Below are 19,872 nucleotides of genomic sequence, written 5' to 3'. Positions count from 1 at the left end.
GACTCGAACCGAAAACCAAACCGATTGAAAGCGCGCATTAACTGTAAACAATCAATGTGGCCCTAAAATATACCATATTTTGTGACAAAAAAAATATACAAGTTCCAAAAACTTGCGTAGGTGGCTTCGATATATGCGCACCTTGGCATTATCTATGTCGATAGATAATTTTTCGATAAATACAAACAAATATTTGACAAAAAGCGCCAAATGAATTCAACAATTAAATAGAGAGGAATTATGAACAAGCATTAAGACAAATTGCAGCACAACAAGCATAACCTTTATTTACAGTACTCGAAAACTAAAAACAACGATGGAGCAACAAACAATTAAACACGTACTCACTGCTCGAATTTTAGTGCTCGGCGATGCAGGTAACAGCGAAACTTGAACATGGAAGTTTCAGTTATTTGAATTAAAGATTATATATTTCAACTCTGCAGGTGTTGGAAAGTCGCGACTAACAGATTTGCTGGCCAAAAGCGAAGATACTCCGACACCAGCGACCCGACGCGTTGGCGATTGTTGGTGGAATGTTCAAGTGCGTCTTCACGAGCATCCACGCTATGTGTGGCTGCCCCCAACGCCCGAGTGGACATCCTCCTCCTCAACGTCGAGCCGAACGGGAATCGAACAATTTCCACGACGTGGCGGCGTCGATTTGGTGCCACACTTTGTTGAATTCTATGATTTAAAAAGCACGTTGCGCATGCCTCGGGAGCATCGCAATCGCCTCTATCGCCACATTGATGGCATAATCCTTGTATACGATCTATTGCGCATGAGCACCCATGACAGCCTGCACGATTGGCTGTATCAGCCGTTGCGTCAGATTTGCCGGCATCGCCACAATCGAATGCGTCCCATTCTCAAGCGGCGACACGTGCCCATCCTTGTGGTGGGCACAAAACTGGATTTGTTGACCACCCGCTGCTTGCGTGGGTCGGGCAAAATAGCCAGTCAGCTGGGCGCGGATGAGATCCTTGTCAATTGCCTGGACGCGAAGAGTTTTGAGCACAAATCTCGCAATGCGGGCAAACTGCGAAAGTTTCTCAGCAATGCCATCGAATTTAAGCTCAATTTTCCAACAACGGGAAAACGATGCTGAGTTTTACAATGATTTTCATATGTATATTTTTACAATGTTTTCTAGTTTTTAAAACTCTTTATTACTTCTTTTTTGTTGTTAACAACTCCTCTTTTTTGTTAAATGTTAGTTAAGTAATCGTATATATTTAGCCAGGTGGCCATTGCATTTGACGACCACCCAAAAAGTGCAAATGCAAATGGTAAACGGACTGTGCTCCATGTTGTCCATTGTTAATGACCACACGATAGCCTTTCTCGAGTCCCAGATCCTTGGCCACCTTGCGTCCCACAAGCATCAAATGTCCAAGCAACTCGGCATCGCCGTCTTCGGCTAGGGAAAGCTGTGCAATTGGCTTGCGCGGTATGACCAGAAAATGTGTTGGAGCCTGAGGCGCTACATCATTGAATGCCACACACTGTACAACAAATATAAAATGCATTTAGGAATTAATAAAATAAAATTACATCTTTATACCAATAAAACCCGCATAGCTCTAATCCACACGACAACTTTATAGATTAAACTATCTGTCGCACTTTGCACTCCTCACTTACCTTCTCGTCTTCGTAGATAAATTTGCATGGAATTTCCTTGCGTAGAATCTTGCCAAAAATGGTGTCTTCAGAGGCTGCGGCGCTTTGCGCCTTCTCCACCTCGCTTGCCATTCTTACGCAGTTTGTTGCAATACCGCGATTTCTAGTAAATTATAATTGGAAATTGAGATTGGCAGTTAATAATGGCTAAATTGCATGCGCACTTACCGCACTAGAAAACTGGATAAATTGCGGCCGGCTGTCACGAACATTGTGCAGTGCTGCCAACTTATGGGAAGTTCTGTGTGACCGTCATTTGAGAGAACATAGTATAAAAATATTTTTGGGGTTCATCACTTTAGCGCTAACGTAAGTTTAGATATTAATATTGTTAATTACATTTTACATATTCTACAAGCTATTTATTCTATAGTAATAATCAAAAACCGCGCTAACTGCTTTTTGTATTTTCATAACAAACTGACCTACGGTCACTTGCCAATCATTCCACTCTAGTATTTTTCAGATTTGGTATATCTTGCAAATTTTGCTTACGGTCACACACCTCTAATCTGAAGTGCAACCGAAAGACAACAAATTCGCAACGTTTTAGTCATATTTTTGCATTTAACTGTTAAACAAACGTTTTATTACTGGGGATGTCAGAGCTGCGCTCCAAAGTTATTACTCTTTACAAGCACGTAAGTAACAATAAAATAAAATGAGTGTACTGCACACCACGTGCAACTGCACCCAATTGGAAGGGGGCAACTGGAAAACTGGAACTTATGTTACGTGAAATTCCATTGCAGTTACAGTACCTAGGCCGTGATTACCCCGGCCTGAATGGGCCGCAAAAGTTTCGCAAACAAGTCCATGATGCGTTCATAAACAACAAGGATGAGCGCGATCCTAAAAAGATCGTGGCTCTCCTGGCCCAGGGACGTTACCTCGCCAAGGAGGTGGAGGCTTTGTATTCGCTGAAAAAATACCGCACCGTTAAGCAGCGTTACAGCTACAATGACTAGAGAGTGAAAGAGAAAGAGAGAGGTGAAAGGCGGAAATGCAAAAGGACTGAAAACCAGAACGAGAATGAAAACGGGAATATGATACAGCCAATGTATTGTTTTTGTTTAAACAAAGACAAAAGACCCGCACCCAACACACAAAAATACACACACACACTAAATATTAGTTTCGAATGTCTTGTCAATGTTTAACTGTAAGTTAATGTTGAATAAAAAGTGCAAAACAGTCATTGGATAACGCAAGCCAAAAAAAAACAGACACATACAAACAAACAATGTAGTTGAGATATTATTGGTCATACGCATACCAATGCATTTAGTATATTTATGATCATACATACGCATACAAAAGGTATTTAGTATATTAATTGAGGGATGACCTTGAAATATTATTGTGTGTGGGGGGGCTTGACTGAATGTCCAAGTATTATTGTTTGTTGTTTATCGAAGCAGATACAAATGTTGAACGTGTGACTGCCAAAATTATTGCCACGGGCATTTTATTTTTTGTCGCTTCTGATGCTGATGGCCGACGACGAATGCGTTCCGTGGTTGAACTTTGTTATTGACAAAATATTGCGTATTTAAATTCATTTGTTCAGTGGACCAACTGTCTGTGTGTCGTCGTCGATGTGTCTATGTATTGGTGATAAACAACACTGGCGCCGTAGAGCTTTTTGCACACTACACTACTTTTCATAGGCATATCAGCTATGCGCTGCAGCTTGTCACTTTGCCATTGAGTCTTGTGTCGTTATCAAGAAAACAATTAGCTGATAAGTTCTATCGATTGTCTTTCAATGCTATCTAATCACACATAGTGTGAAACAAGGCGTGTGTTCACTATGGCTATAAACAGATCGTAAAAACTCAAGTATAAGTTCTCTAGGTGCTCTAGTGTTGCTAGGAAACTCCTCGTACAAAGTACTAAGAATGAATTGACATATATTTTGTGGGTAAAATCGAAGCTATAAAATTTATAATGTCCAAATAATCGGTTTCCTTTCGCTTATCGAAAATTTTACTTTTCGAATTAGTCAACATTTGTTTATATTTCTTTCATTCTGTTGTGGTTACTACATCAAGTAAAAAAAAGTTAAAATTTGAATCAAAGTGTATTCAAAAGTCGTTGTAACAATGGAACCCCCATGCTCTTTGCCTTTGGCAAATGCAAATGTGAAAGCTCTTGCGAAATTAAAAGGGCAGCGTATACGTAATATTTGTTCTCGTGCTCGTGTAATACACCTATCACAAATACCTTTTATCACGTCATTTACGTTTACGCCACTGATAACAAAAGTTCATTGATGCCAAGAAAAAGCTTCTATACGAAATGCATCCAAACACGGAAGACGGAATGCACTGTGGGCTACTTTGAGCTATTAATAAATAGAAATTGAATAGAGGAACTGTTCTAAATTAGCTAAAAATACTTTTATGATAGTCTCAAATTTGTAAAGTTTAACATTTCCCATATTAGAATATTGTTAATTCATTCTCTCTCAATAAAAACTTAATGAAAATTAACTGCACAGATTTGTTAGAAATTCGAGTGAATAATTTGAATACACTTTCAACCACTAATTAAATACTGAGATGTAATAAAAGATTCATCTATAGTTCAGAGCTTTTACAACTGATGTAACAAGTATTATAGCTGGACAATTCAAAGTATGAAATAATTCTATTTACCTATATAAAACACAAGAATCATTCGCAATTTTAAGTTTTAAATACAAAATGTTTAATTTAATTAGCTTGTAATAAATAATTGCATTTTCTTTATTTTGCTAATAGCTTAAAACAATAACAACTTTGAAGAGAGTAAAAGTTTGCAAGCCTCTAAAGTCAACACATTAGATTGCTAACTAAATATGGTAAAGTAGAATGATGAAATTACAAACTAATATTCGCCTGTTGCTGAATTATGAACTAACGAAAATGTAATGTAATTAAGTAAGGTTTAAATTACGACTAAAATCACAAAGTTCTCCCAGTGTGGAAAAGCGTCATGGTCACAGTGGAATGAGCAAAGATAGAGAGAGACCACTTTGAAATGGATTCAGAATGCTGGTTAGCCAAATTCAAAGCCAAGCACATCTTCCATGCCGTAGTCAAAGAGTCGAAAGTCCTCCTCATAAATCTCATAGAGACGCCGAATGGCGCCGATGGGCAGCGGATCGAAATAGTTGCGAAGATTCGCTTTGGTACTCGACGGTTTGTGGCCCGTGGGGAATGTCAGATTCTTGGTGCCCGACAGATACAAAGCCAGCGCCGAGTCATCGAGAAGTGTGTCATATTTGCCTGTATTAAATATATTTCAAGATTAGCAGGTGTTCTCTATGAAATGGTTTTGATTTCAATCTTCTTGACTCACCCACAACGTTGTACTTCATGACGCACGGATTGCAGAGTTTGGCGATTACTTCCCAATGCTCGTTGTAATCGGTTTGATTGACACGACTCAATTCGGGTCGCAGCAAGTACTCCACGAATTCACCAAACTGCACATCGTTGCCCTGCTCCAGCGATTCGTTACTCGCTCCTTGACGCAACTCTCGCACAATCTGACGTCCCACTCGCGACTGAAAGTAACGAGCACTCGGTGAACCGCCTTCCAACTTGTTGCGATACGCTGAGAGCAGACGCTCGAAGGGATGTCGCACCAGAATGAACCGTGTGTAATCCTCGCTGAGCACTTGCGTTCGTTCATCGTCGCTCAGATCGTAGAACTTGGTGAACATGCCCACCGAATGGGCCAAAGAGCCGGGTATCTGCAGTGGATCAGTTCCGTTCTGCCATTTGCCTGTGAGCAGCATGAGAACTCGCTTCCAATTCGTGCAGGCAACCTACAAAAATATAGAAAAAGAAATGAATTTCCGAAATTTGTTTAGTTTCGTTTTTTTTTTTTTTTGTTCAACAAAATAAACAATAATGCTCGATTGAGGCCACAAAATGTACACATGTTTTTTTGACTAATGATTCACAACTTTCGGGTATTCGTGAGTACCACTCATGGGCTCTTCAAACGAATGCTATTTAACAATTACAGATAAGCAGCGAACTTCCTGGGATTCCATTGTCGCAGCATATCAACGAGTTATTATCGACATGTGGAAGATAAGTGTGATAGGATCCACACTTGTGGAACAGGTGTGTGGAATCCATTGGTGGTATGACAGCACAGTGGTTAAGCCCAGCGGAACTGCGATAAATATTTATCAATTGCAAAAACATTCAACAAGCAACAGCTGAGAATTGAATTAAATTTTTTGTCATTTCATTCGTTTTTTTATCGACATTTGCATACGTTTCTGGAGCTTCACAACAGTGGAACTAATGCAATGTGATAAAGAAATAAATAAAAATGAAAAAACCCAAAATATAAATTAAGAAATTCTTTCTTTTGTATGCAATTAAAGCTAAACCAATTATCTCTAAAAATAAATTATTTTCGGATTCAATAAAAAATAAGGAAAATAAAATAAGATAAAAATAAGGGGAAAGAAGAACTTATGAATTTTCAGTATTGAAGATAATATTATAGTTAACAAAAAAAAACATTGGGAACTTAAAGTATTAAATTAATGAGTACATTCCACAGTACGTTCTAAATTTTATAGCTTCCCTTAGCAACATTCTCATTCACAAAGTATCCGCTTTGCCATGCGCGACGCTTTTTGAGACACGATGACGTAGCAAAAATATATATTATATAGATATATGATTACAAAATAGCTTTAAATGGAACTTGAACCCCTTGAGGTAATGATATATAGAAAGTAAACTAACGATAATATCACAAGTTATAATCCATATAAAGCGGTAGCTTAAAAATAAATTTGCTTTCATTAAGAAAAGGAACATGATATAGAAATATAGAAAGTAAACTAACGATAATATCAAATGTTATAATCTATATAAAGCGGGAGCTTAAAAATTAAATGACCTTCATTAAGAAAGCGAAAATAATAGATGAGTAGATGAGTTAAGAAAACTGTAAATGAAAATGTTTATGGCAATAAGCGACTTTTCACTTAAGCATTTGATATAAATTGTAATATTCGCAAATATAAAACTAAATATAAACAATTGTTGTTGCTTAATTGCTGGCAATGGAAAATATGCATGGATTTTTCTAGTTACACTGTGCGGTTGGCTGTGGGTTGAGCCACTTAGCGAGCAAACAATGTTTATAATAATAAAACAACAAATCAACTTAACTAAACTCAACTCAACATCTAAACATTTCATTTCGAGCAGACAGCCTGGCTGACCGACAATGTCGAGTGTAATTAAACGCAACAAAAACATTTCAAATTACAAAAACAAACACTTTAATTTTTCGTATACAAAAACAGGAAAAACTGCGAGCGCACAGTGTGCACAGTGGAAATTGTTGAGACTGCTTGTCAACTTGTCAAAGTTGAAAGTGAAATTTGCAAACATCTTGCAACTGTCGATTGTAAAACAAAAAAAGGCAAAACATTCTTGTCTCAACTTTGAAGACCCTGCTACTTATTTTTTGAAGGGTGCTTTATTTATGTGAAAGTGAAGGTAACTAGCTGAAGAAAATACTTTTACAAAATGTGCAGATTAGCTATGCTACTGAGCATTTGCTAAATCTGAAACAGTTCAAGTGTTGTGCTTAAAATTTCATATATAGGTTATCTACTATGTTTTTAGACTTAGCGTAGGATTTCATCATAAATATTTCAAAGTTTTTTAGCATAACATTTCATTATTCATTTCATTCTAATTAAAATTTAATAAATATTTCAAAAATTTTAGACTCAGCTTAACATTTCATCATTTATTTTTAAATTTAATAAATATTTTAAAATTCGTAAAGGAAAAACCTTAATTTTTGAATAATGAAAAAATTCAAAAATAATAAAAATGATTTTCGTTAGTTTGTTTGGAAATTGAAGAGCTTATAACAAAGCCAATTATTGAAAATTATGAAATTAAAAGTTCAACGAGTTAATTACGTCATCTAATTAAATAGGTCTTGCTCCACTGTGCCTGTGGCAAAGTTCAGGTTCAGCATTTTTCGTATGCAAAGCGCATAGTTAAGAAAATGTATTTGCAATACGTAAGCGCATGCGATCATAAAGCAAAATTTAAACATTTTCCTTCGACCATTAAAGGCCACGTTAAGCATCACCACGCGATGGTCAAATAAAAACTCAACAATGTATACAAAAGAGGGGGGGGAACTTAAAGAGGGGGGAAGGGAAATAGGCACGCGTTTACGACTTCGAGAGAAACAAATGTGAGTTTCGCATGTGATTAACAACAATTCACTTCACACACAGACACAGTTTGAGTTCCCCGCTTGAAGACGAGACTACGTCTCTGTAAACTGTAAACCGTAAATTGCTGATAAGCGAAGCGTGCTCGATCGTATCTCAGCTACAACATGACACACCTCCTTCTCTTTTAACGATCTGCCGATCGAATTCATCTGCTTATCAACAAAAAAACTGACAACTACGAATGTAGTGAAATGCGACCTACGATCATTAGCTAATTATTTGATGTAGTTACATTTTATAATAGATAAGAAATTTATTGCTTATTAACCTAATATGTAAATAATATAATAAATAAGAAACAAAATGATACAAGTATTTGAAAATATGTTTAAAAAACTATTCAACTAATTTAATCTTTATACACATAACGAAATCAATGAATAATGTAATGAATATTAATAAATAATATAATTAACAGCAGAAGATTGCAACTTTGTATCAAATTGTTGTACAAAAAATAAATAAAATACTTTTCAAGAACTAAGCATAGAATTTACTCAGAAGATTGAAATTTTGTGCCACATTATTCAAGAACTAAGCAATGAAAATATATATAAAAATTATTTTAAAAATATGTAAAATATATTTATATATTATATAAAATATATTTTTAAAGCACTAATCAAATAATTTACTCTGTAAATACTTAACGAAATCAATAAAATAAACAAAACAACAATTTACGAAAATTTCCCTAGTTTTATGCTAAGAAAAGCGTTGAAATAATAAATAGATTTTACGCTCGAATTGGTTTAGATCATTTGCTTTTATAAATAATAAAATTTATTTACTCTTCCAAAAGATTTCACAAGAAACGAACTAACATGCAAACTTTCTTAAGACTTATGTTTAAATTAAACTTATCAAAAATATTTTATAGCAAAAAAAACTTTTACTTTCAGTAAAAATGAAATGCAATAAAATATTTGTATCAAATTGTTGTACAAAAAATAAATAAAATACTTTTCAAAAACATTTAGAAATATGGAAATTTATGTGCTTTTTTTGATTTTAAAACTTTGTAAAGAATAATTTATTTTAGGCTTTTTTACAATTGAGTTCCTATAAACATATTTACGCATAACTTCAATGAATTATGTTGGTAAATTTTATGTTTATCGCAAAATAATTTCCATTATTTTTAGCCTATATTTTTGTTTGATTAATGGCACTTCCCATGTGTATAATTCACGTTTTTTTCAGCGAACATAAAAAGAACTGAAATTAATGGTTTAATTTGAGGCACTCGTATCAAGTATACGCAGTGTTAATCAGCTTGTTGTAAGTGCCGTGGGATGGCGCCACAGCCGAACTACGTCATGTTATTGGAGGCATTATTACTCAGAGCATAGACAGCCGCAATGTGAGCCACAACAAAAAAAAAGGTGATTCGATGGTTTGTTTGGTGTTGGCTCATTATGTTGCGCGATGGTTCAAAGTGCAATGAGCTTCACACATGAAACACGAAGCTATTTTTAAGCCACACGTCGCACGTTTTGGCTGTCGATTCGAATTGCTAATCTAATCAAAATATAGTTGTTTCTTTTTTCTTTTCTTTTTCTTCTTTTTTTTTTGATAGCAATGGATTGGGCAACTAGCATTCAGTTTTTATATATTATACATATATTGAGAGAATTCCAGGTTTCGGTTAATTTCCTTTCAATTGAATTAGCCAATCTAAGGTCGCGGCTATTGTTATCAATTTAGCGAATTTTAATTAATAGAAGACGACGCGTTGTGCGCTTTGATAATTGTGCCTCCAATTGAGCGTCATGAGGTCAAGTCGATAACAAATCAAATCCAGCCAGTCATTTCGATTATTCGCTGATTCGTTTATCAATTTCAAAACTGAAACCGACACTGCAACCGAGTGAATAGAAAAAAATACAGACTGCCATTCAACTATAGACAATGACATGTCATGGAATCTGTGCGTTTTGCTTGGCATTAAATTACTGAGCGAGTGCTGCATGGCAAAATAATAGACTACAATTAATAGACGCTCGACTGAAACGCAGATTGCATATAAGAAATTTGCAACTAGAAGTTAAGGTTCGACTAGGGAATTTCCCTATAAAATATATTGTACTATAAAATATATTACGATGATTTATCATAATATAAAGTCTATTGTAAAGTATGTAACGATTTATATGTATATTACTATTAATCATTATCATCATAACTTATAATAATGATAAAAAGGAAATATATTAAATACATTTTTTTTTGTTTGGTATTTAGAAAGTTTAAATTAGCATTATATAACCTACTTAAAAAATTATCTATAACTGCCCTGGCTGTATTAAAGCCCTATTAATCATTACAATTAAATTATACTTCGAAATATTATTATTGGTATTTTTAAATACAATTCTCAATGCAATTTTAAGTATTTAAGCAAGTTTCTAAGCCTAGCGGAAATTTCCACAGGAAATCATCGGTGATTTCCATAGGAAATTGGTAAAAAAAAGATATAAATTAATAATAGATAGATGCAAATTATATATTTTATATAATTGAAATTGCATCGGTAGTTTCCATAGAACATTGGTCATAAAATATAAATTAATAATAGATAGTTGCAATTCACATATTTTTAAATATTTAAATTGCATTTCAGCTGTAACACATTAATTAAAAACATTCCATGGTAGACTATCTAATAAATTCTCAGTGAAAATTGGTCATAAAAATAAACGAGTTATATGAATATTAAAAATTGCATTTTACCGATAGCATATTAATGGCAAATACTTCACAGTCGACTAGCTAATAAAAAACTTGTTAAACTCTCACTATTAACTGATAAAATATTCTTGTTATTAATGAAAGTTTCACTCGACAATTTCTCCGGCATATCCCCATTTAAAATCAATAAGTTGGGGTATTAAAATGCAATATCTGCAATTATGGCTACACGAGTATAATTTATAATTGTGGCATATATAACGATTACTGAGCGAGAGGCTATGCAGCTGTCTGTCTTACGATGTGGGGTAATCACAGTGGAGCAGTAAAATCAATGATAGTCTGGCGGCTATTGATAAAGCTTCGAGTGTGAGCTTAAGATTGGGAATCAGCAGCTACAATGGGTTAGTAGACTCGTCAAACTCGTCTAGACTCGAGAGCGGCGGCAAACACAAATTGTTTGAATTAATAAGATGCCACATGTGGCAAGTGAAAGAGTGAGAAACAGGAGGCATTGTAGCATCGGATGTCAGCGGGCAATAAAAGAGAAAACGTAAAGCAAAAAGCAAAAAATTAAAACAAGCAAAATAAACGAGTTTTTTGCTTTTGCTTTTTTAGATTGAGAGACATTTGACAAAAGGGTCAGAACAGACGAGAAAAGGGAAGTAATTCAACACATGGCGAAACAGAACGACAGCAAAATGAATTCAAAAAAATAAATATTTCGGTAGACCTCAAAAAAGTCGAAAAAAAACCAAAACTAAAACATTTTAGATTAACGTAAACGACAAAAAGATACCCTGTTCTTTTTAGCTTTTTAGCTTACTTCGAATCAATTCAAAGTTTAGTTTCTATTATTAATATTATATATTAATATTTCTCAGACCATTCATTTATTATCCTTTAAAAAAGAAACATATTTTTTTATTGAACTTACTAAGAGTGATATTTTGTAATCAAGATAAACTTCCCTTAATTCAAGATAAACTTCTGTTTCCCATTCAATGTAGCTAGCTTTATACCAAATTTCAACCACATAGCTTTCATAATCTCTTAGATACAAGCATTTATATAGACGGACGGACAGACGGACAAATTTGACCCAAAACCCATCATACCCTATTTTCCTTAATTTCAGAATTAAAGCGGGGTATTAAAATGTTTTTATGTTGACCAAGCGGGAATTTAGATTCTGATTGTGGAAGCAGTTGAACGTACCTTGGGCACATAGCAATAGAGCAGCTTGTGTTCCTTGTCGACGATCATGTGATCCATTTGCAGTTCCGTGAGATCCTCAATGGATTGAGTATTGGCCTCCATGAGATCACATTGCCGCTGCATCAACTCCTGGCGTTGTATGTTGATTGTCTGTGTTAGTTCCAAACTATGTTTGTTGATCTTCACATTGTTGTTGTTGCCATCCTCAAAAGCTGCTGCCGCCAAAGGTTGCACGAATGCATAGAACAGCATTAGGCTGAATATAAACGTTTCTCGCATGATCTTTACTTTTTTCTTTCTTTATTTTGGCGGAATTTGGTCTTTCAGGTTTGCCGCTTGCGACCGAAATACTTGACGCGATGCACAAACTTGAGTTTGGAGCCGTTTTCAATGCCAAGCGCCGTTAGAGTTGCGCGTCCGTTGGCCGCGTTGTCATCGATCGGCTGATTGGTGTCCACGTTGAACAGTGCAAAGCAGCGCCATAGAAAACGCCAAGAGACAAGCGCGCGATGTTCGTGACCGTTGCGCTGCGCCGAGTTAACTAACTCACAACTGGAGCGCGGCAGCATGATGGCTTCATTTCCAGCGCCAGCACCAGCAGTAGCAGCAGAAACCATCGCAACCTGTTGTTGTTGATCGCTCGTGTCGTCTTCGTGCTGACCGGCAACGTCTTCGGCTAATGCACGATGACGTTCGTTACGCTGCCTTCGTTTGTGCTGAGCGAGCGCAATTGAGGCGATTGCTGATTTCAATTGGGCAATTGTGGGAGAGCGTTGATGTAGCTGCAAAGAGAGCGAACAGGAAATGAGACAGAGAGAGAGCGAGAAGAACAGGATGATAGCATTTCCAGTTGCCTTGCAAGATAGTCAGCGATTTCACTTATCGATAAATCTTTTTTAAATCATACGAATTAAAACTTTGATTCTAATTTGCAATTATGGGAAAGCGCTGTTGGAAATGAGAGAACAGGATGATAATTCCAGTCGCATTGCCCGACACAACTTATCGATAAATCTTATTTAGTTCACGCCAATTAGAACTTCGACTACTTTGCATTGCTCCACTTTGGACTTCTGACGTCACTTGCGGCGCTTCCAAATAATTCTTTGAACAATTGTTTACACTTGCTGCGGAAATTTCACCCAACCTTAATCGATTTGATTGATACGCACAACAATTGTAAACATATTTAATTGAAGAGCGACCAACTTACAATTGAAATCAATTTACTTACCACAATTTTTAGCGTGCTGAGTCCGTCGCGTTGCACGTAAATTGTTGTTGTGGCACGGCCCTCTGCTGTGGCAATCTGTAATTATGAAATCTACATAAGAATGTGCGAATGTGCAGATAACGGTAACAATTTATCAGCTGGCATAACAATACAAAACAATTAGCAGCTTCTAGCTGGAGTAGGTCACCAAACTTCGGTGATCTTCAGTGACGAAAATGACAAGTAGTGCTAATTGGACTTTCATACAACTCTAATACAAGTTCGCTCTCTTTCCAGAGCTCTGCCGGCGTGCAGTCGCAAGGAACGGTTGCGCATGCTGATTGGCTTTCCATGAAATCCAATACAAACTTGCTCTTTATCTCGCTCTTTCGAGAATTCTTATCAAAAGAACAGCTGTATATGCTAATTGGACTTCTATAAAATCGAATAGATGCCCTCTCACTCTCGCTCCTCTCTTTCACTCTTACCATTCCTAACAGCTCTGCCGGTGTGCAGTCGGAGGGCACGTCTGCCAACTCTTCGTAGTCCGCCAAAATCTGCTGCAGCTCTTGATCGGTTGCCGCCAACATTGCATTGTGTTCAGCGCGCTCGAAATCGTTTTGTTTGTTTCGCTTTTTCAATTTTCGCTGCACTTTTTGTTGTTGCATGCCCGCTAGATTGCGCGCTTCACGTATAGCTTTTTTTCTCAAATTAATTGGCAGCAGCTTTAGCTGCTTTTTTATCTGAACCATTTTACGGCGTTCGCGAGAGGTATCCATTTACTTGCTGCAATTTACACAGTTTAATTAACTTGACAAATGTTTGCACTAATTGCGCCTTCACAATTTGTAATTTGCTGCTGTAAATTTGCCGCAGCGTCGTTTACTCAATATCAGCTGTTTCAACTAGAGTGTGGCCAAACTGTCTTTTATACATTTTCCACAGGCAACCTTCGTTACTTTGTATTTAAGATGCGCGCTAATATAAACTGCTTTAATAAACTTTTGTAATATTTTATACTTTATATTCTTGAACTAGAATTGTATCCATTACACACTATTACACATTAAAAATTGTTTTTTGATTTCGTGGCGTTACATTGCCGATTAATTAATGCAGGACTATCGCCATTTTTTTGCATGGACAATTCGCAAAGATTTCGCAATACACCGCAATTTAAAATCAAAATTTTTGGATGTTATTTAGTTGAAATATATAGTACGCATAATAATAAATTGATGAAATGCACTTCTTTAAGAAGAGAATTTCGTATTAATCTTTTTATTTATGCGTTTTAAATTTGCACATTGTAACTGCCGACGTGACGTCACAACTGTCAGTACTAGTTGCATTGAGCAGGCGGCGTTCTAATCGTCTATCGTAAAACGTAATCTTGTCACCGCGATAACTCTTTTCACATACCAGCGACCAACGAACACATTGATTGTAGATGATAGTGAACTTTTCGACAATTTATTGAAATGTATAAACCGCAACCGCTGCGCAACCACGACGAGGACGTGGAACATGGCCACGACAGCGAGGAGGCGCAACAGCGTCACGCACACGCACTGCAAATGTGCCTGTTATCGGCATTTCTGCTCATCTTTTTAGCCGGCACCGCTTATCACACGAAGCCATTACCGCTAAGATCTCCACTACAGCAACTGCAGCGCCGTGACAACCAGAAATACAATTGTAATCTGACGCTTGTGGAATCCATACCCATTGGCCTGAACTTTACACCCGGTAGCCCACATTTCCCTAGCACATTCGATGCCTGGGATCAGTTGTTGAATCTGACCAAATCCACGCTGGATATTGGCAGCTACTATTGGACGCTGCGTGGTGAGGACACGGGTTTGAATCACAGCACCGCTCATCCAGGTGAACAGATTTTCCAGCGTCTCCTAGCCAATGGTGTAGGAGATGGACCCAAGATCAAAATACGTATAGCACAAAGCTCACCATCGAGCGTCTCGCCCGATCTGGAGACTCAAATCCTTGCCAGCTATGGCGCTGCCGAAGTAGTTACCTTGGATTTTCCCAAATACCTGGGAGCCGGCATCTTGCACACCAAACTCTGGATTGTGGATAATGAGCATTTCTATTTGGGCAGCGCCAACATGGATTGGCGTGCTCTTACCCAGGTCAAGGAGCTGGGCGTGCTTGGTCGCAACTGTCCGCAACTAACCAGCGATTTGGCCAAGATCTTTAAGGCCTATTGGTATCTGGGCACCAATGAGAACGCACGCATTCCATCCTCATGGCCCTATGATTATGGTACCAACTATAATCTCGAGCAACCCATGCTACTGAATGTCCTCAAGGATGCCAACACAAACTACACGATGCAAGCATTTGCTGCCAGCTCGCCGCCTCCGCTTTCTGCCACTGGACGCACTCATGATCTGACTGCCATTCTGAACTCGATCAATTCGGCGCTTCAATTTGTGCACATCTCGGTCATGGATTATTTCCCGCTCATCATCTTCGGACCGAAGCTACAGTATTGGGCGGAGATTGATAATGCGCTCCGCACAGCGGCCGTGGAACGCGGCGTCTCGGTGAAGCTGCTCATCTCGTGGTGGAAGCATTCCGATGCCAGCATGGACAACTATTTGCGCTCTCTACAGGATCTATCCATGACAAGTCGCCAGCATGTGGACATTCAAATTGTAAGAGTTTACAGAAGATAATTTTACTTCCAACTTATTCTTTTCTCCTCTTTTAGCGTCGCTTCATTGTGCCCGCAGATGAGGATCAGCAAAAGATTCCCTTCGGACGTGTGAATCACAACAAATACATGGTCACCGATCGCGTCGCCTACATTGGCACCTCCAACTGGTCAGGAGATTATTTCACAACCACAGCCGGCATTGGTTTGGTCTTTAAGGACACTCAACCAAGTGCTCCAGCATCGCTGCGCAATGATCTTGTGAGCATCTTTAATCGCGACTGGAACAGCGCTTTTGCCAAAGAATTGTCTTAGTGATCTTAACAACCTTATAAAGTGGACTGCAACTAAATATGAAGAATGATGATCATCATTAGCAGTATTTTCGATAATATTTTATCATTTGTATTCACAGTTTTTTAATCAAGTTCTATGCTTTTCACGTTTTTTTCTGCAATTATTATCATTGTATATAATTCAAATACTTTTTTGTTTAAATTTCTTCTGAGATTTGTGGTCACATCGTCGATTTGATTATTTAACATTATTGTTGCCGCGTCGCAGAAAATTGTTGCACGCAATGCTCTTCTCAATCACCGCATTGATATCCGGCACACATCTGGTCAGGCAGCAGTGAATGAGCATCAAGCAACGCGCATCCATGGCTGTAAAAAGAAGAGAAAATCTTTTAATATCAATTGGGAATACTAAAATGTCTCTAAAAGTTCCTTGAAAGGACGCTAAGCGAGAGGATATTATACTACTTTAGTATATAATAATACTGTAGTATAAAATACTACTATAGTATAAAGTACTACTATAGTATATAATACTACTACTGAAATATAATACTATATTAGTATTTAACCGTGTCGATATAAAATTTATACTCTTAAAATCATCTGACAGATCCATAACTGGATGCATCTAACCAAATTATACTGCAACTACATTTTAAATGCTTAAAGTTCTTATCAATCGGATTAAAGTTATCATAGAACTTATTTTTTGATACGAACATAAAGTATATCAAATTATAGAGCTAGTTTTTGAGGGGTTAACTGATCGAAAGTATAGTAAATTACGATACAACAATAAAAGGGTTCTCTTATCTGAGAATCTAGTATATCAAATTGAAGAGCTATTTATGAGGCGTTGATAGCATAGTAAATTACGATCTAGTGTAGTTGAGCTGATCACTTTCTACATACTAATTCCTTATCTCAGAGACTAACAGCCACAGCTCATAGCTATTTGATAACAGTACTTCAACAAGATGTACTTCCCCTAATAGACTCTCTTAAAAGAAAAATTTAATAGATATAAAGTTAAGCCCACCTGCATAAAGCACCTGCTCGCGTCTCAAAGGCCTGTTGGCCCAATTGGAGCATTGATTGGCCTTGTTGAGCTTCTTGCCCAGGCACAGCATGGACAAATCCGTAAGAGCTTCTCCGGCACGATTCAAATTGCCAAACGGCAGCTCGACGCCATGACGTTGCTTCTTCAGTTCCAGCCAAACGGTGCGTAGATCGAGATAATGATGTGGCATCTGTAGACGCAGCTGCAGCGGCAACGAACGCTGCAGCACCGACAAATCGTTGAGCATGGAGAAACCGACCTTCATGATGTTCACATTGTTGAAGACACTGGAGCCTAACGAACGCCAGTGTTCGTCGTGAAGCTCGTGGCTGGCGAGGCAATCGATAAGGTACACATTGTGCATGGTGGCGATTTGCAGCAGACAGAGTTGATTTTGTACGCACAATTTCTGCATCCACTCGGAGTCCATGTAGATGGTTGGCTCGCACTGCAAATGCTGGAGCATTCGCTCGAATTGCGCCGCCGTATCCACAATGATTAGGCACTCGTCCGGCAAATCCATGCTCAGGTACATATCACAGCCAACTGCTGGCGACGTCGTTGTTGCTGCTGCTGTTCCAATTGCCGCTGCTTTGCTTTGCTCCATTTGTTGGTGCCGCAGCTCATCGTGTGAGATCATTGACTTTATTTCGGGCGGACAATCCTCCGGCAACAGCTTGAACTCTGTGGACCAATAGACCGCTTCCAATTCCCCCGGACCGCCAGCTGCGAACAGATAGCCAACGAAATCCGCTTGCAATGCATAATCGTAGGCATGAACACGCACCAGCTCTCGAAAACTTTCGAGATTGGTGTGCGATTTCTCGAATTCACGATACAGATGATGCAGATAGCCGGCGGTCTTGGTGAATTTGTAGTTGGGCGTCACAGAGTCGTCAAAGCCATACTTCTTGGCCAGGCGATCAACGATCTTGGATATGGGGCGATACCTGAGCACGTGATGCGACACTTTCAGGTTTGAATAGCGGCTAAAGGCAGAGAAAGTAAGATTAACTATTCATTCTATATTCTCTCTTCCGATACTCACTCGAGGATGTTCTCGCACATCTCAATGACCGACTTGTCCTTGTGCAGAAGCGAGTCTAGAAACTTGACGAACGGCAGCCGCTGATGCGTCGCCTGCTCCAGGTACAATTCAGCCAGCGGCAGTTTCTCCTGCGCAATCAGTGGAAACGCCAGGTCGAGCATATCAAACTGATGCGTCAACTTCAGATTGATGGCCCACTGGGCCACATCTTTGTAATGCCCGCCGTCCAGCATCTCCCGCAACTTGGGCACAAGCAGCTCCCGGATCTGTTGCAGGCGATACGTCTCAATCATGGCATTCATCAGGGATTGCATACCCGTTGTCTTCACAAAATGAAAGGCAATCATGCTTGTGTTGTCGTCGCATTGCTCGCTCAGCTGTGGCATGTCCGCCTGCAGTTTGCACACAGTGTCCAGCACAAAGTATGACAAGCTCTTTATCTTCACATTGCTGTTATCCGGGCAGTTGGCAAAGATCTTCAAAGCCAATAGCAAGGGATTCTCATGACGCATCAACGTCTTGCTCAAATCCTGTCGCATGTAGGGCGACATGCATTTGTTGTGCATGTTCCATTTGTCGCGAAACGTCTTGAAGAACGCCTCAAACTCTGGGTCCAATGTGGCATCAAAGTCCCCATCGATGCCAGCACCTGGAATAATGCAACGCAATAAAAAACATTTCCCCATTGGGTGCACCTTCGATTCGCTACGAATGTTACCTGTTGTAATATCTTCGAGACGCTTGATTTTCAGATTTCCAATCAAGTAGTCGAGTTCTTCATCGTCAGACTCAAAGCCTGCCGGAATTGCGTTATATAGTTTTGCCATATTTGTTTTTTTAGTGGGCGCGCAGCCCTCCAACGACAACCACAACACGATGCAAGTGCAATTTGTGATAAAACTTTTGACTTTTGCATACGCGATACTTTTTGATATATTTCTTGGCAAGTCTATCGCAAAATTGAGCTGTCAATCGATAAGCAGTACAATTGATTGTTATCGATATGAGAAATGAACTAATGAACTGTTCATGCTATGCAGCCCTGACAAAAAAAAAAACGTTTCGTTTATTACAAATTTATTTGAAATAAAAGTTGAGGATGTATTATTTTAATTACATTATTAGCTTCCTTTTCTATTATGAAATTTATTGTAAAAACAGTTCCACCCAAATTTATTTTAAGCATACGATTGTTAACATTTTTGAGAAAAAACTAAATGTATAAAATAGGTTAGGACTTGATAAGCAATATAATTTTTTAATTAAATAAATAAATACAAATATTTATGCCTTTCATTTGTTTTTTTGCTGTATTTATAGCAAGCAACAGCACTGATAACAAGTATCGATAGTAATTCAAGCGAACTAGGACATATCGATATTGCGCTTACATTTTTACCGGCTCTAAGGAAAAAAACCGCTAGACGCTCGAAAAGTTTTTCGTTATTCCGTTGTGAAAAATAAATGTAGCTTTTTTGCTACAATTAAAGTGTTTTAATTAAACTGATTAACAAGTGCTATTAGATGCAACGACTAATTGTGCCGCATCGTTTGAAAATTGACGCAATTAATCAAGAGTTGATGAAATTAATAAGTGAACAATTTACCAATGTAATTGGCAAATCTAATACGTCACAAACTGGAAATGGTAGCAGACGGAAGCTGGCGGACGTCGCCACCAATTACAGCTGCAG

The 19,872-nt window shown here is 38.0% G+C and overlaps 7 protein-coding genes across 8 annotated transcripts; 3 read left to right on the top strand and 4 right to left on the bottom strand.

The window, feature by feature from the left end:
• The first annotated feature begins 154 nt into the window (after positions 1 to 154).
• LOC133850133 (rab-like protein 3) lies at positions 155 to 1,395 on the top strand. Its single transcript, XM_062286130.1, has 2 exons — positions 155 to 377; positions 447 to 1,395. The coding sequence occupies exons 1-2, from the start codon at positions 317 to 319 to the stop codon at positions 1,109 to 1,111; spliced, it is 726 nt and encodes a 241-aa protein (XP_062142114.1). The 5' UTR covers positions 155 to 316; the 3' UTR covers positions 1,112 to 1,395.
• On the bottom strand, positions 1,137 to 2,008 carry LOC133850135 (adenosine 5'-monophosphoramidase HINT1). Its single transcript, XM_062286131.1, has 3 exons — positions 1,855 to 2,008; positions 1,648 to 1,789; positions 1,137 to 1,508 (listed from the first exon to the last, which is right to left on the bottom strand). The coding sequence occupies exons 1-3, from the start codon at positions 1,896 to 1,898 to the stop codon at positions 1,239 to 1,241; spliced, it is 456 nt and encodes a 151-aa protein (XP_062142115.1). The 5' UTR covers positions 1,899 to 2,008; the 3' UTR covers positions 1,137 to 1,238.
• Positions 2,009 to 2,169: 161 nt separating this feature from the next.
• Positions 2,170 to 2,990, top strand: LOC133850137 (electron transfer flavoprotein regulatory factor 1). Its single transcript, XM_062286133.1, has 2 exons — positions 2,170 to 2,327; positions 2,439 to 2,990. Exons 1-2 carry the CDS (start codon positions 2,286 to 2,288, stop codon positions 2,652 to 2,654), a joined length of 258 nt encoding a protein of 85 aa, XP_062142117.1. The 5' UTR covers positions 2,170 to 2,285; the 3' UTR covers positions 2,655 to 2,990.
• Positions 2,991 to 4,460: 1,470 nt separating this feature from the next.
• On the bottom strand, positions 4,461 to 12,295 carry LOC133850130 (carbohydrate sulfotransferase 11). The gene is made up of 3 exons (XM_062286125.1): positions 11,882 to 12,295; positions 5,032 to 5,503; positions 4,461 to 4,958 (listed from the first exon to the last, which is right to left on the bottom strand). The coding sequence occupies exons 1-3, from the start codon at positions 12,158 to 12,160 to the stop codon at positions 4,729 to 4,731; spliced, it is 981 nt and encodes a 326-aa protein (XP_062142109.1). The 5' UTR covers positions 12,161 to 12,295; the 3' UTR covers positions 4,461 to 4,728.
• Positions 12,205 to 14,074, bottom strand: LOC133850131 (uncharacterized). 2 transcript variants are annotated; one of them, XM_062286127.1, is made up of 3 exons: positions 13,583 to 14,000; positions 13,116 to 13,190; positions 12,205 to 12,663 (listed from the first exon to the last, which is right to left on the bottom strand). In XM_062286127.1, exons 1-3 carry the CDS (start codon positions 13,871 to 13,873, stop codon positions 12,205 to 12,207), a joined length of 825 nt encoding a protein of 274 aa, XP_062142111.1. In that variant the 5' UTR covers positions 13,874 to 14,000. The 2 variants fall into 2 exon arrangements, with proteins under 2 accessions (XP_062142111.1, XP_062142112.1); XM_062286128.1 differs by lacking the exon at positions 12,205 to 12,663 and adding an exon at positions 12,671 to 13,028 and having other exon boundaries at positions 13,583 to 14,074.
• A 501-nt stretch (positions 14,075 to 14,575) lies between these two features.
• LOC133850126 (5'-3' exonuclease PLD3-like) lies at positions 14,576 to 16,253 on the top strand. The gene is made up of 2 exons (XM_062286116.1): positions 14,576 to 15,772; positions 15,829 to 16,253. The coding sequence occupies exons 1-2, from the start codon at positions 14,576 to 14,578 to the stop codon at positions 16,084 to 16,086; spliced, it is 1,455 nt and encodes a 484-aa protein (XP_062142100.1). The 3' UTR covers positions 16,087 to 16,253.
• Positions 14,713 to 19,115, bottom strand: LOC133850125 (exonuclease mut-7 homolog). Its single transcript, XM_062286115.1, has 4 exons — positions 18,897 to 19,115; positions 18,179 to 18,827; positions 17,110 to 18,119; positions 14,713 to 16,436 (listed from the first exon to the last, which is right to left on the bottom strand). The coding sequence occupies exons 1-4, from the start codon at positions 19,003 to 19,005 to the stop codon at positions 16,306 to 16,308; spliced, it is 1,899 nt and encodes a 632-aa protein (XP_062142099.1). The 5' UTR covers positions 19,006 to 19,115; the 3' UTR covers positions 14,713 to 16,305.
• Between the last annotated feature and the right edge of the window lie 757 nt (positions 19,116 to 19,872).

This window comes from Drosophila sulfurigaster, chromosome 2L (genome assembly GCF_023558435.1).
Source record: "Drosophila sulfurigaster albostrigata strain 15112-1811.04 chromosome 2L, ASM2355843v2, whole genome shotgun sequence".
NCBI lineage: Eukaryota > Metazoa > Arthropoda > Insecta > Diptera > Drosophilidae > Drosophila > Drosophila sulfurigaster.
The sequence above is the reverse complement of the archived record's forward strand: the minus strand, read 5'-3'. Positions and strand labels throughout refer to the sequence as shown.

Coding starts and splice junctions, on each gene's coding strand:
- LOC133850131 (XM_062286127.1), bottom strand. CDS start 13,873: ATGGATACCTCTCGCGAACGCCGTAAAATGGTTCAGATAAAAAAGCAG. Junction 13,191..13,582: donor CGGCAGAGCTGTTAGGAATG/GTAAGAGTGAAA, acceptor TCATAATTACAG/ATTGCCACAGCAGAGGGCCG. Junction 12,664..13,115: donor TCAGCACGCTAAAAATTGTG/GTAAGTAAATTG, acceptor CTCTCTTTGCAG/CTACATCAACGCTCTCCCAC.
- LOC133850135 (XM_062286131.1), bottom strand. CDS start 1,898: ATGTTCGTGACAGCCGGCCGCAATTTATCCAGTTTTCTAGTGCG. Junction 1,790..1,854: donor TTATCCAGTTTTCTAGTGCG/GTAAGTGCGCAT, acceptor ATAATTTACTAG/AAATCGCGGTATTGCAACAA. Junction 1,509..1,647: donor TTATCTACGAAGACGAGAAG/GTAAGTGAGGAG, acceptor TTTGTTGTACAG/TGTGTGGCATTCAATGATGT.
- LOC133850130 (XM_062286125.1), bottom strand. CDS start 12,160: ATGCGAGAAACGTTTATATTCAGCCTAATGCTGTTCTATGCATTCGTG. Junction 5,504..11,881: donor TCTATTGCTATGTGCCCAAG/GTACGTTCAACT, acceptor ATATTTTTGTAG/GTTGCCTGCACGAATTGGAA. Junction 4,959..5,031: donor CATGAAGTACAACGTTGTGG/GTGAGTCAAGAA, acceptor TATTTAATACAG/GCAAATATGACACACTTCTC.
- LOC133850125 (XM_062286115.1), bottom strand. CDS start 19,005: ATGGCAAAACTATATAACGCAATTCCGGCAGGCTTTGAGTCTGACGAT. Junction 18,828..18,896: donor TCTCGAAGATATTACAACAG/GTAACATTCGTA, acceptor GCATTATTCCAG/GTGCTGGCATCGATGGGGAC. Junction 16,437..17,109: donor CGAGCAGGTGCTTTATGCAG/GTGGGCTTAACT, acceptor TTCTTTTTACAG/CCATGGATGCGCGTTGCTTG.
- LOC133850137 (XM_062286133.1), top strand. CDS start 2,286: ATGTCAGAGCTGCGCTCCAAAGTTATTACTCTTTACAAGCAC. Junction 2,328..2,438: donor TTATTACTCTTTACAAGCAC/GTAAGTAACAAT, acceptor ATTCCATTGCAG/TTACAGTACCTAGGCCGTGA.
- LOC133850133 (XM_062286130.1), top strand. CDS start 317: ATGGAGCAACAAACAATTAAACACGTACTCACTGCTCGAATTTTAGTG. Junction 378..446: donor TTTAGTGCTCGGCGATGCAG/GTAACAGCGAAA, acceptor TCAACTCTGCAG/GTGTTGGAAAGTCGCGACTA.
- LOC133850126 (XM_062286116.1), top strand. CDS start 14,576: ATGTATAAACCGCAACCGCTGCGCAACCACGACGAGGACGTGGAACAT. Junction 15,773..15,828: donor AGCATGTGGACATTCAAATT/GTAAGAGTTTAC, acceptor CTCCTCTTTTAG/CGTCGCTTCATTGTGCCCGC.